General features: G+C 35.6%; 1 protein-coding gene across 1 annotated transcript; it reads left to right on the forward strand.

Moving 5' to 3' along the window:
* Window positions 1-11,969: 11,969 nt before the first annotated feature.
* On the forward strand, window positions 11,970-15,624 carry LOC107194523. The gene is made up of 3 exons (XM_015584168.1): window positions 11,970-12,122; window positions 13,599-13,752; window positions 15,191-15,624. The coding sequence occupies exons 1-3, from the start codon at window positions 11,991-11,993 to the stop codon at window positions 15,364-15,366; spliced, it is 462 nt and encodes a 153-aa protein (XP_015439654.1). The 5' UTR covers window positions 11,970-11,990; the 3' UTR covers window positions 15,367-15,624.
* Window positions 15,625-15,851: the final 227 nt, after the last annotated feature.

Here is a 15,851-nt window from a genome sequence, read left to right on the forward strand (position 1 = left end):
CTCTTTAATGCATTGTGAAATAAGAATTACTTTTTCACGAAATATGGATTAATGGATTTATGCGTAATACAATGATGAGAGTTACTGAATTATCAAAGGCGTAACGAAAAGAAATTGAAAACTCATATTATATACTTCACAATAATTTTTCCATTAATAGAAAGAATCCTGTAAATGGTTCAACTGTTTTCTCTTTAACACTTTCAAGTAAAAAAAGATCATTTAACTAGCATTATAAATTTACAAAGAAATAAAAATTCATCTTATACATCTATGACATTTTTGTATACATATACATAATACCATCAACAGAAAAAGATATTTTAAACGGGTAAAATTACACAAACTTAGATATGTAAAGGCATTACGAAACATCACATCATTCTATTGTGAAAAGAACTTCAAACTTACTTAAGGGAAACTTACACTTTATTTTTCTGAGGCATTCTTGTTGAAGGTGTTGCAATGAAGTATACAGCGCTTCATGGAAAAAGTTAGGGGTTAATGGGTTAAGCGTTTCCACTAAATTTCCTCCAACTTTGATATTTCACTTTTCTCAACGAAGTTATATCTTATATCGCTTTATGTACACAACATATGTATATTCACGCGAAGAATTACACTGAAAATTTTTTACAAAACGGTAAGAAAATATTTGCTATCAAACATTTAAAAATGAAAATGATTGTTCGGTTAAAAGAGTAACACTTGGATGGTCAACGTGATTAGCAACAAAGTTTCACTGGGACAGAGCGTTTCTTCAAATGAACATTCGTTTAAGTATGCAGGAAGTTGCTGTGACTGGGTCAGCAACGTAATTAGTAAAAGAAAAAAAAGCGCCAGACGGATTGTTGATCCCCTCTAACTTACTAATTCGAGTAATTAGCTTTCTTTCCGCGGCCCATGGAATCGATATATTTTTTTCTGTTTTAGCTTCGTTTGGACGTCATCCGTGAAATTCATCGCAAATGGACTTTCCTTCCTCATTAAATCCGGGTTAATTGCAGAAGAGAGAAGTCCACGGAAGCTCCTTTCGCGTTATTATCATTAAGCGCATAGAATCGTGTAATCTGCGTGTACATAGAGGGGGATTTGGGAAGAATTTGTATTGGTAATATACTCCGAGTAAAATCAACGGGTCGGTGTCCATTAATTCAAGAGTTACTTCTACCGCATGGATAAATCACTATGATAGTAAATTCTCGATAAATGCTCAGAAAGGCCTCTATGTAAATGTTTCTGCTGCATCTCTATTACTGGGCGGTTCACCCTTCGAACCAGTCAAGCGAGTAACGTAACACGCCAACAACTTCCCTTGCACAAGTCACAATCCGTGTCACAATCCGTGTTCAAATATCAAAAAAGTTGGATTTCGTAATTTTCAATTTCTGTCTTGCTGTTAATGTTTATTACTGGGATAAATAGTAAATACCAAACAGACATTTCGACTAGTTGCATACAGACTAGGCATGTTCTAATTGCATTTTCCAATTACGTTTTCATTTTGTTTCTGTACACAGAATGATCAAAGTTTTTGTTTTAACTTGTACAATTAATATTTTAATACAAAAACTAAATATTAAAGTTAAATATACGTAAGTAAAGAGATTTTAATTCACTAATTTTCTACAACCATACAGAGAACGTTAATGAACACATATCAGTCGTGTCATATAGGTATCTTACATTTAATGAAAAAAAAAAGAAACTGTTCAGGGCCAGGAACGAGACGAAGACCGTAATAATTTAGTTTCGAAGAAGGGAACGATTCAACCTCCCGTAGTGACGGAAACCGTGAAAAATGCAAATTCGAAGAAACGCTAGAAATAGAAATCGCGTGGTCGTCTGTGCAAGATGAGAATAATTTGTCACCGGCTAACTTTGTGGCTTTAGTTAGCAAATTTCTGAATAACCGAATCAAACGAATTTTAAATAACAATTTCGTGACACAAGGATCTCATACAAAAAGGCAAAATGTGTTAAAAAGAATTATCATTAATTTCAATAGGGGACAAATGAATTGTTAAAAGAATCGTTTAATGAAGTCTGAAAGAAAGTTAATTTGTAAGATAAATAAAATGTTTTGCTGGTTACAAAGGTACGACTGTAACCTTCAAGACTAAATTAATGAATCACGATTTTCTACATATTTTATGTTTGATTAAATATAGATGGAAATGTTAATTATGTTGGTGAACTGATACCTATGAAAGAAATCCGTAATTATCGAACGCCACTGCCTTTGAATCGAGCTTAAAGTATAAAAATACGATTTCATTGAAAGTTTCATTTTAAAACTGACGAAACAAATAGCTGGGTGTACTCGAAATTGATTGAATTTTTCGTTGTCCAAGAATAGTCACTAAATGCAATATCTAACAGACGCAGCAAACCAGTGAGAATATTGAGCCGATTGTTTTTTGCCTCGACACCAAAGAACGATTCCTCAAAACAATGTGAAGTTTTTAAAAATGCCGGTTATTCTCCGACACCGTTGATAAAAATACGCCAGTTAATGAAAGAATATGCATGACACGTCAGAAATATCAGCAAGTAATTGACTGCAATCACGGATTAATGAGTTTCTTGAGGAAATTTTTCAGATTTCATAAATGTTAGACTTCAAAGCAATTATTTCACAGATATTTAGGATTGTTTTCTAAATTGCATTATTGTTATTAATATTATACTACATGCACGTTCATCTGTACGCTATATGCAGATTTATGTTAATAAACATTTTTCCTACCATTATTACTACTAGTCTGTAGTTTGTAATACTTGTATGTACTTCTATAGTTTATAAAATATTAATAAAATTCGACTGAAAACAAGGAAACGAAAACTATGTTAAACACTAAAAATGGGTAATAAGTTTATCCTTTCATATTATGATTTATTGCAGGATATCTTTTCTCCACAATAAAATGTATAAATAAACAAAATAACGTGGCAAGTGCAACAATCCATGGCATGTTAACAAACAAGCTATTAATTTATGGTATGCATTATTTGAATAAAATAGTAACTATTTGTGGCGAAAACGGTTGACGTGTAAAAGATCCATCATCCTGTCAGAATTATCATAAAGTCCGATATGTGAATCAACTTTGAAAAAAAAGGAATGTCAATTAACTGCAAGAAATCTCGAATAGATTTTCCTCGGGGTATTGTACTCGGATAAACACAAGGGCATGAACGATCGAATTAGCAGAAGACGTTACGAAGTTTGAATGCTTACTCTCGACAGGGTGCGGTAATCCCATTATCAAGAAGTTCTTCGTGAAACGAAGTGGCTACCGGAAAAAGGGTTCGCGGATATAGGTTAAGTCTTCCATACAGTAGGCGGCTTAGCAGGTCGAACCGGGAAGAAAGTTGATTGATAACACCTGAGTCGCGACATAAAGGATAAAACTGCCTCGTGCTATATAGACTATATTGGTGGTTCATTGAGACACATACAGGGTGCCTAACTCAAGTTGAACATCTAAATAATTTCCGACGATATTGACAGTAAGAGAGCAGTGGCTAATAGGAGCATGTATACTGTATACATAGTTCCTAGACGTGCATCTGGCGATGATGAAAAAAATTCCCTTAAGGTCATTTCGAGTTTTACTTTAAGATCATCGTCAGTTTTTTGCACATTAACGTCTGGATTTTTATAATGCTACCTTGTAGTCGACATCAAGACAAGTTGAACGACCTACGACAGCGGACCTGGAAACGACCTTGAATGAAAAATATAAATTTAAATTAGAAAAATGTAAAAATAATAAACCAAAAGTAATGAATCAATTTATTTTATCGGGTCCACAAAGTTCTGGTCGTCCGCGTAAATACATGTAGGATGGAATCAAGGGTGAGAATAAAGAAATTCGTAAATTATAATTGATTTAATATATAAGTATAACTAAAAAAAAGGTATCAAATGTAAGCACGGCGGACGCTTGCCCTTCGACAGACTTTCGGCAACTCCCTAGCCACTTACGCTCGCACGCACACCACGCTCGTCGCTCGTCGCTTGTCACTGGCGCCCTGTCCCCTCTCACCGCGCGGTCAAAACCGTTCACACATACATATATCTGGGGGGGGGGGGGCAATTCCACAAAAGGACACAGAAAAGTCATTTGATGCATTAGTCAATCGTACGAATCATTGTATCGCCACAGAAGGTACGTACGCATTTAAAACAAAATAAGACACATTTTCCAAAAATTTCCTGTGTCTTGTTCTTTTAAAAAAATCTGATTTTAGAGGAAATCAGTCCTCTTTTACATCATATACAGGGTGATCTGCGTGTAAACCGACAAACTTCACCAGCGTCTTCAAAATGTTATTACAAGTAATGTTGGATATCGCTCTAAGCTGGCAAATATTTTTATACTTATCGTTTAGTTAAGATAAGTAGCATTAAAGTTTCTTTCTATCTTCCGTACATACTTACGCATCGCATACGCCCTTCAATCTGTTACTCATCGACCCCGAGTCATACGCTTGAACCTCTTACTCATCAACCCTTAGTAATGTTCAAGAATTCCAATTGGAACTTTTCTCATCCCCACTACCTCTTAAATCAGTTCTCCGACTATTACTTAAGGATGCGCTAAGAATGTGCACACACTCTTGTCTAAGAGCCTAAGTTAGACATATAGGAGATATTGCTACAACGTAACAGTTCTACATAGAAACTATACTCTAAGTTTTCTTTAAAACTTGTAAAATTTCGTGTACAAAAGTTTAGTAGAATAAAATTATTATTTTTAAAATACTAAACATCGGAATCTACCAGTAAAGAAATGTTATACCTGTATATACACAATGGGTCGATTCGTCTACCTTTACAAGATATGGAAGGTTTATTCATATAAGTTATAAGATAATCAAACGTATTCAATCTGTTTAACATTTACATAATTAGTTTTATTTATATTACACTGAAATCGCGATTGACACTGACGTATCGCACTGACATTCATATGTATTGTTCAAAATGACGACCTCTTGCCTGTACACAAGCGCGTAAACGTGTCTCCATTGTCCGCGTCCACTCGATATCGGCAAGATCATTCCTAATACTAACAGCAGCTTCATTAATGTTCATTACTAACTGCTGGAGTGTGGCAGGCTTCCCATTCAAATACACCCTCGATTTCATGCAACCCCATAGAAAAAAGTCTAGAGGGGATAGGTCAGGTGACCTAGGGGGCCATTCCACAGGTCCACCTTTTCCTATCCATCGATCAGGACAATTCTCATTTAGCCATGCTATCGCGTCTGCGCTAGTACATGATGGTGCTGCGTCGTGTTGTATCCATATGCGGTTTCGCGTTTCTGGCAGCTCATTCTCAAAACACAAGTGCATGTAATCTTGCAGAAAGTCACTGTAAAATACGCTTGTGCGATTACCCTTAAGAACATAAGGTCCAATCAGACGAGTGCCCAACAATCCACACCACACAGTCACAGAAAAACTCTGTTGCGGATTAAGCACGTTTACGACTCGTGAATTTGTATCTGCCCAGGTGTAGGAATTTCTCGTGTTACTTATACCATCGCGAGTGAATGTTGCTTCGTCCGTGAATAAAATGTATGGAAGAATATACAAATGTTTCAGGAGCCACTTGCAATATTTAACACGAGGCGCGTAATCGTCGGGCGAAAAATGTTTGACTTTTTGCAGGTGGTATGGATAAAGGCCATCGGAATGTAGAATTCTCCATACTTGCGTGGAACGAACAGAGGTTTCCAATGAACGCCTACGTACGCTTGACTGTCGACCCATTGGTGTTCTTTGTGATTGAGGACAGGAACCAGGCCGATTTTCGCAAATATTCGCAAATGTTGTGCAAGCAGCAGTCCTCCGATTTGGATACCGCTTCTGGTATTCTCTTCTGGCAGCATGTTTATTCCCATTGCAAAAATTGTACACAGACACCATATCCGCGCGTTCCTCGGGAGAATAAGATGCAGGCATTTTACCGAACAGTACTCAATGCTGTACACCATAAAACATTAGAGGAGTATACTACTATTACCGCGTATATTACAAAGCTGTGTCGTGAAGCTGAACAACTCATGTCACTGCACACGGAAATATAACTTCCTGACGCGATAACTAAATGTAGATAACTATATGTATCACTATTGCAGTCTATGTCTCGATAAGGAAGCTGGATTGACTCATTCTTAACCTCACTTGACAATCTCCAGAATGTGCTAGCGAAGTTTCTATACTCACGGTGCATCCAGTATACAGAGGGTACCGAAGATACACCGAATATTTGATAATAACCATGTTGAATAATTGTCCCATCCTTAGTTACGACTCACGGATTAGTCACCACAATAATCGGTGCTTTCGAGAGTCGGTTAAAACAACTGAGTAAGCTGATGTCCCAAAGCTCAATATCTATTAATTGATGCGGGGATCATTTACTCACGGCCTAACTAAGTGTTGAAGCCTGAAATAATCACTTCACTACCAAATACGTACAAGTTTAAATGGACCAGGAAGAACCGAAAACTGGGCAATAGTAGGGGAAAGGTGTCTAAAATGATCCCTCGGGATAAAATGATTCCTGGCTGCCCTATGGCTATAGTTTGCTGGGAGGTGCTTAATGGTGCATTGAAATTGGTGGACGTGTAATACATTGTTATTAAAGAATAAAATTATTGTTATTAATAGATAATATGTTTCACTTCGATTATTGAATTGATAATGATAAAATGCCAGTTGAATGCCAATATGATTTTTTATCGCTTGATTGAACTAAACTAATGACAAGGTATCTTAAATTGGCTGGTATCAGAAATTGTTATCAGTTCATAAATAGATTATGAGAAACTTCAGGAATTAATAATTTCTTGTGAAAGTTCTCTAACATTTTCTAGTGACGAAGTCAAAACTGCATCGATTAATGCTTTAAGAAATAGGGCGATTCGTTTAAAATCCACATGCAGTTGTATATTAATTATTGTAACATTGAAAAGTGGAACGTCAAAAACCATTTCATTTGACACTGAAACTTTTTTTATATCTAAAACCGTATCAACATTGTTAGGTCGTGCAATGTTCGCACTTAATTGCCGAACCGTTACACGATCTTTAGAATTTCGAAACCGAAAATAAAGCACACTTAGATTGTTTCGTAATGACTGTATTTACAAGTTGTGTGTTTGTGTGCGTGTCTGTGTAATGTTCACCGGGTGAGTTCTGGTTTGAGTCTGATTTTCGTGTCTCGTCGCTTCCTCCAAATTCGCTGAAGGCGTTACCAAACCTCGCTTCCTTATTGGTTATGCCCTGAAGGGGAATGCAAATTTCTCGGTTTTTCCACGTGACGTGGAGGTGGAAAACCTCTCCTTCAGGGTGAAGCGGACGTCGGTAAAATATCGCGCACGTGGTCACGATGCGAGTTGACCGCGACGAAGCTTCGAGTCTCTCAACGGTACGGTTCATAGCCGTATTGTCTGCGAGTCAGCGCGCCCCGGTAAGGCCCGGCGCGGATGGGTCCCAGGTTACCGAGCGCATATGGCGGACTGCAGACCAAATGTTCGCTCCTTTTGTCTATTACTCTCTTTGTGTTAACGAAATTGACATTGCTTGAACGAAGGAAATAAAATAATAAAAGATAACGGTAATGTCAGATTCTAAAGCCGTCGTTTCAGGTCTACGACGGAACAAACATTATGATACTGGTCGATTGAACTGTTCGGTTATTTCCACCGCATTCCTTGTTCATGAATGAAAATTGAACGTAATCTATAACCGATACACTTTCACCCAAGCGATGCAACGCATTCGCATGTGCGATAAGGTGTAAAAAAGAGAAATCATCGGTCATGGTCGATTTAACAGTAAAATGAATATCATACATGCCTGTGTGTGTCAAGAAGCATCTCCCTTATTCGTATTGTGGGTAGAATAATATGATAGGAGCCAATCGACAAATTACCAAAGAACATTACAGATAAGCCACGTTCACCTTAACGGACTTTCTGCCAGCTCTATAAAAGAGACGTGCACCTTCTAGGTGGTCACAGTCAAAGCTAAAGTCCTAATTAAACCGCACACAATGTTTCGATTGATTTTTTCTCTCTTCGTCGCACTGGCACTGCTTCAGGCCGTTTCTGCCATCGACATTCTCAAGCACAAGATCGTCCAATTTGTATCCAATGGAACGCAAAAGGTACTTATGTAAAATAAACTTAGTGAACGATCACAACATTTTCCAATGATACCATCGGTCACTCGTGGGAATTAATAAACTGGTTCACATATGGAATAACATTATCCTAGAATAGAAGCAATATCTACACGGACCGTATCGGAAATGGTAGTACGACCGTAAGAACGTAATTCTTCGTAATAAAATTAGGCAAAAAGTAGAAGTGAAGTTATCTCATATGTTTTTTGGTTTAAAAGATAAGTGAAATTAATTACTGTTTGAACAATTAAGGGATAATGCGATTTCGTTAGTGCATATGACCAGCAATTCTGTTACTGCTTGCTGTGAACGGTTGAAGTTACACTGTTTAACAAAGTTAACTTTTCTCTATCTCATAACCGTTAATAGGCGTTTCTGATAGATCTTTTATGAACTAAATACGAATCTGCAAACCGTTTTTCTTCCGGTGTCAAAATCAACTAAATAACTGTTACTGTAAAAGCACAACACACATCCGAATTTGAGAACTTGCAATTTTCGTTTGAAAATTTCTGTGTTCAAAAACTACGTGCTGGGAAGAAAACAGATCGCAGATTCGTATTTGGCCCATAAAAATCTATCAGAAACGCATACTGAAGCTTATGAGATCGAAAAAAAGTTAAAACTTTTTGAACAGTGTTATTAGACTGTGAATGTTTTTGTATCTTTATTAGTGGAATGTAAAACTAAGTTGTGTTTTCAAATGTAAAACTAAGTCATATTTTAAAATGATGTGAACACTTTACTGCTTCGATGAAGATATTTTACCTTGAACCAATTAAATTTTATTATTATCCCATTAACCACATATGCTTTGTAAATAATTTCGTATCGGAGCCGAACAAATTTTACATATTTACTGTATCATGTTTTACGATAGCTTGGTGTTGTTGAAGGGATCTACCCCGGATTTATTGGAGACATCACTGTCGGCAAACGTTCTGAACACTGCGAACTTACTAGCATTCTCGAACTCCATGTGGGCAATCCCTGGGACACAGTTGAAAGCATGAATTACAACCTGTCCGAGAATAATGGTAAACTTCCTTATTCGAATTTTCTTTTCATAACTCTTCACAAACAAATCGATTACCGACCTACTAAACTTCATAAATAACAAACGATAAATTAATGGTAAAAGTTTTTTATAAAAAAAAAAATTAATTTACAGTCTCTTGGCTTCTTTAACTGATACTTTGAGAACATAAAATTACTAACGTACACATAGAAAAATATGTATTGTATTATATCTCATCAGGCAAACAGCACTTGAAGAAAATCGAGTGACTTATTCTAAACTTCCAGAGTGGTGCAAAAAAGTTTTGATGATCTGTGTATAGAATATGTAAAGAAGGATCTATTTAAATGAATATCATAATACTTATAATTTTTTCCTAAGACAGTTTCGAATACGAGTACATATGGAGTGTTTTTACGATTTAGTCTTTTATTCAGCCTATTTCAAATGTTCACGGGGCATGATCGATCTTTTTATAAGAAACGTATAAACTGTCGAAAGACGTCGCTTATTGTGATTTATGGGACGGCGATTTTTCCGTAAACAGAGGTGTTTATACGACTGTTCTTTCGCAGACGTGTTCGACTACGTGAGCGTAATAAACATTCCGGGAAGCTATGCAGTGATATGCTATGATCCACACAACTTGGGAACAACTCAGAACGTCATTTCCATACGAGTGCTACCAAATTCGACAAATATAATAATTGTGACCACTATCACGCACTGTTAACTCTACGGTCTGACATAAAGTGGAATTAAGTTTAATCAAACGGTTTATGTAACGAGCACAATGCGTCCGTCTACCGTGACTACTTAAAATTATGGATCTACTTGATGTACATATCTGAAGACACTTTATCGTGGAATGTGGTAACGTTGATAATTCCCGGCTCAATAACGACGAACCAAAAAATTGATCGAGTATTGCACTTCATTAATGAATATACATGTACATAATTAGAGATTTAAAGAGAATAAATGTTGCATATTTCTTGATAAGACCCAGTTTTTTAAATATCCTTTATCAAAATCTTCGTTCAGAACTACGGAAGACAAGGCACTTAATATTTTTCACGACACAACTAGAATTTTTCAGGACAAGAAACATATGAAATTATTTTATTTTGGATCACAGACGTTCATTTCCAATCGAGATTGAAGGTATTCTTGTTCTGAAATCGAAGCTACAACTTCGGTCATTGCATTATACCACAATTAAATTTAGTAAGGTTTTTCTTTTATTTGCGATCTAATAGAACCTTTAATACAGTAAACAAATTTTTGTTTGTTTGTAGCTTCTGTAAGTAAATTCTAAAATATAGATATTTCTATAAAGATCCACAGTCTAGTAATACTTTATTGAACTTCGACTTAATAGCGACTGGCATTTCATAAACGACGAAGATTCGACGCTTCGATTAATGGGTCCAGTAGATGCGCGAACCCTTTGCCTATCTAGGTACACTTGCGGTCCATTTCCATAGCCGTCCTCACCCCCATACTCTGTACAGTGCATGTACCGCACGATTGTGAAGTCACTACCCATGAAGAGTGTCACTGACAGCATTGATGTCTGCTTCAAGAGTAAAAAAAGTACGCCTTTCTTCACTTTTATATATTAACAAATACTATATATAATAATAAATAATAGTTTTAGATCTAGTTTTAAGTAAATGTTACATCCGCACTTTTGTCATGAAATATAATGTCTTATCGCGTGTCTTTCACGTAAAATTATTCAAACTTAGAAGACATTATTTAAGGGGTCGTTTGTGGTTGTAATGACAAAAAGCAAGTTTTTTTGAAATTTCTCAGAAAAAACTGTTATACATTTATTTTCACAATAATTTTTCTATTTAATAAAGGCACGTTTAAAATTTCAGGAAAATTTAGTTAAAATATTACTTTATCTAATTTTTAATGGAAGTATGTTAAAAAAAAATCATTTGGGGCCAAATTTAAGATGTTGACAATTAAGTGACCGATTTTCATGTTAAAAAAGCGCTTTTCTTTCGACCATAAAAGAAAATCTGAGCATTGCAAAATCAAATCCTTCGATCGAAGACAACATTTTTATAACTAAAATAAACCCTACCAATTTTGATCGGATTCGTTCACTGGTTTTTGATTAATCGTGGTCATCGACTATGAGAATGTCGTTTTAAAAAAAGCGCGTTTAAAAATTCAAAATTCAATTTACACGTAGAACAAATCTTATTAGAGTCGTCTCTTCCAGGTCCATAGAGTACACATTCTGCTGCCATTGTCCGCCTCCTGAAAATCAATTTGACTCTGAATTTAAACAAAATTTCAAACCACAGACGACCCCTTAAAACACCAGAACTTGAAAACTGTAGTGGTAGTAAAGTTACGCTCCGTAGTGCATGTGTGTATCACTTTGTATTTCTCATCTCATACGAGTAATATCAAAATCTAAACATACGGGTAACACGTCAATTAAATCATTTCTGGGTATTGCGTGTGGGTCCAACAATAAAGTGAACAAAAAAAAAGAAAAGAATTCATCGGCCAGGGTCGATTTCGCCATGATGGGAATATCATACGTGCCATTGTACCCGGCAGCATTTCCCTTATTTGTATTCTGTGAGGAAGAGCATGATAGGAGCCAATGGAGAAATCACAAAAGAACAGTACAGATAAGTCACGTTCACCTTGACGGAGTTTCGGCCAGCTCTATAAAAGAGACGTGCACCTTCTTAGTGGCCACAGTCAAAGCCACAGTCGCAGTCAAACCGCACAAAATGTCTCGTTCGATCTTTGCTTTCTTCGTGGCCCTGGCAGTGCTTCAGGCCGCCTCTGCCGTCGACATTTCCAAGTACAAGAGCGTTCGCTTGGAATTCAACGAGAGTCATATGGTACTCAAAACGAAACTGGTGAGCGATTACAACATTCTTCAGTGATACGATCGGTCACTCATGGAAACAAATGAATTATAATGTTATCGCTGGATTTAAACAACATTTACACGCATTGCATCGGAAATGGTGGTACAACCGCGAGGGCGCGATTCTTCGTAAAAAATTGAGACGAATAGTGGAAATGAAGGTTTCTCATATCGTGATCTTAATAAGTAAAACTCGTAACTACATTTGACGGAACTTTACAGGAGAGAAATAAAATTGTCTAGAATTAATTGAACTTATTATATTACAGAAAATAAGTAAGTTTTTTGAACTGTATTTGATTTACAGGAATTGCGGAATTATTTAGGAAAATGGAAGGAAATTAATTATTAAATGAATTGTTAAGACATTACGATTTTGTTTGTGCGACTGACCAGCACTTACTGATTCTACTTGTTGGTAGCTTCGTGAAAGGTACAACTATGTTGTCTAACATCTATGTATTTCATTAAAATTTCTTTTAAATTAAAATGTACAAATTACAAATTGTTTAGAGAATATTTTATCACGGACTGTCAACGATTTTTCTTTTTCGTTTTAGTAATTCAACTAAGCAATAAATGCCATATATTTTTATATTTTCCTGTCAAGCTCAGCATCTTATAACTAATAGTTTGCATCACATAAATCTAGCTGCATTACAGATTTTTCTAAACATTAACACAAGTTTAAACAATAAATGATGATCAAATTCATTACAAGGGCTAATATAGAAAACATACGAAATCTAGGAACTTGTAAAAACGCATTTTCTAAAAATGATATATCCTGTACAAGAATTTCGTTCCCCATTTTCAATTTACGATTGTGTCATTCGCCATTGTACCACGATTTTCAATGACCCCTGCACATAAATTCTGCATGATATTAAAAAGAAACATATGTATATCACGCAGTGAATAAATTTGATCATTGTACGATGAATCTGAAAAAAAATTAATGACTACTGATTTTCTTCTGGATAATGTAGAATTTTTACAACAAAATGACAATGAAATGCTTTATTAAATTTTCTTGACATATGCCTATTTTTTAAAATATACATTAGAGTTATCAAAAAAATCGTTTTTCCCACGTAAAAGAATTGATAAAAATATTTGAAAAGTTTTTCATTCTCAATACATTCGATGTCCAATAAATTAATAAAAATGTTGTCGATACGACAATTTAAATATAAATATGCTTCATTATTTCAAAGACTGAAACGACATTTCATATGCATCAAATGAATACAGAGTATTCTATATTAAAAAAAATTGAAATAAAAACTGAAATGAACAATATCGAGCTTCGATGAAACTGTTTTGTTGTTCGATGAACCACGTAAAGCTCCGTAAACAATTCTGTATCGAAGCCGGAAAAATATTCATTTATTTTCACGTGAAACGGATCGTTCTACTTTAACATGTAAGTTTTTAAATGTTTACTGTATCATGTTTACGACAGCTTGGTGGGGGTGACGAGCGTGCATCCGGATTTATTGGGGACTTATTCGTCGGCCAACGTTATGCTGACGAAATAGTTTTCCGGCGAGTGGTGGAATTCGACAATCCCACGAACACAGTTCAAACCACTTCATTGAACCTGTCTATCACTAATGGTAAACTTTTTCATTCCATTATAAACTTTAATACCCCATGCACAATTTTTCACGATCAGTGTCATCGATAGTCACAAGCAAAACTGTTACCGATCTACTAAACTTCATAAAGTACAGACGACAAATTAATGGCAAATATCTTCTTCAGAAGGATGTAATTTACAATCTCACGGCTTCGTTAAATGATATTTTGATATCATCAAAATATAAACGAGCACATAGAGAAAAACGCGTAGTACTAACAAGTTTCTCATATCGAGTGACCTATTCTAAACTTCCAGAGTGGTGAAAAACTTCCTGATGGCCTATGTATTTCAAAACGTTTCTGAGTCAGTAACTCTGCCAAAAAAAGATGTAAAGAAGGATCTTTTTAATGAATATCTAGAGACTTATAATCTTCGTAATGAATATCTAGAGACTTATAATTCATTCGTGATACAGTTCGGGATACGAGTAGGGAAAAGGTGTCTCAAACGATCCCTTTAAGGCGTAATTTATATAAAAAATACAAATGCTCATTCTTTAAATGAAAGTAAAGTAGTTTTTGTAGGTTAGTCTATCTATCTTACCATTGACTTAAATAAAATTTAGCTACGTGATCAATTATATTTTTTATTTACATTTCTTTGAAGACGTACTTAAGAATGATTTTCTAATGTATATGTATAAAATGATCCCCGGGGATCATTTTATACCTACAGATAGTGAATACGACGAACATTAAAAAGCATTGGAAATAATTCGAAAAGGATTTGAAAAGCATTCGAACATAATAGCAAAAACAGCTTCGACGCGTTGTTTTCCTTTCATACTGACGGGGTATTGTAACTAAAATAAAAAACACTAATATAACATATGGGTGAAATGATTCATGGGATCATTTTATCCTACTGATCCAAACTCCCAACTCACATTCAGTGGTTGATTATAACATCAACTTATGACATGCGGTAACGAAACATTAATTAACTTATTATTGAATTGTGGTTAAATCCGCGCAAGAAGCAACTGTCACATTAAATCGTTTATGACAAAAATTACACAACATTGAAGAAGACCTTATCTTATTATAATTTTAATCTTTTCTTGTGGACAACACACAGAGCACTGATATTCACATGGCACTTCGAGCAACGACTAGTGACGTGCGAGAAGAACTATTGCAGAAGGACATTATGATATAGCACCGCTAATAACCACAGGGCAGCCAGGAATCATTTTACCCCGAAGGATCGTTTTAGACACCTTTCCCCTACATAAGAAGTATTTTTACGATTCAGTCTATCGTCTTCTATTCAGTCCAGTTCAACCGGTTACTACGCACGATCGATCGTTTTTATAAGAAACATATAAACTACCGAAAGACGATGCTTCTTGTGATTTATGGGACGACAATCTTCCCGTAAACAGAAGTGATTATACGAGTGTTCTTTCGCAGGTGTTATCCACTACGTGAGCGCAAGAAACAATCCAGGTAGCTACGCGGTGGCTTGCAACGATCCATCCAGTCTAGGATCATCCCAGAGCAGCATTCACCTTCGAGTGCCACCTAACTCGAAGTCCATGTTAACTTTGACCATCGCTGCGCATAATCAAGTGTACAGTTTTCTATAAATCCGAATTAAGGTTAATTGAACGGGTTAGATAACGCTCACGGCGTATTTGTCCATCCTATCAATTTGAAATGTTGATCTGCCTATTGTATCTGACGACACTTTATCGTGGAATATGTAACGTTGATAACTATGGACCACGAAACAAGGAATTCATCGATTATTGCGTTCAATTAATGGATCTTTATGTTGATTTTAGATAGATTAAGTTATGTAGTTTTATGTAAGGTAGAATAAGAAAAAAAAAATAAATGTTGCATTCTTTCTAATATGACCTGGTCTTTGAAAATATCCATTACCAAGTTCCTCGTTCATAAGCACGGAAGATGAGACTTTTAACAATTTTTGTCCACCCAACTGAAATTTAAAGGACAAGAAATATATGAAATTATTTTATTTTTGATGACAGACGTTTATTATTAATCGTGATCGACTCTGTAAATTAAAATTCTTATTGCTGTTTTTGAAATCGAAGCGGTATACTGC

Source organism: Dufourea novaeangliae, unplaced genomic scaffold (genome assembly GCF_001272555.1).
Source record: "Dufourea novaeangliae isolate 0120121106 unplaced genomic scaffold, ASM127255v1 scaffold12, whole genome shotgun sequence".
NCBI classification, from domain to species: Eukaryota; Metazoa; Arthropoda; class Insecta; order Hymenoptera; family Halictidae; genus Dufourea; species Dufourea novaeangliae.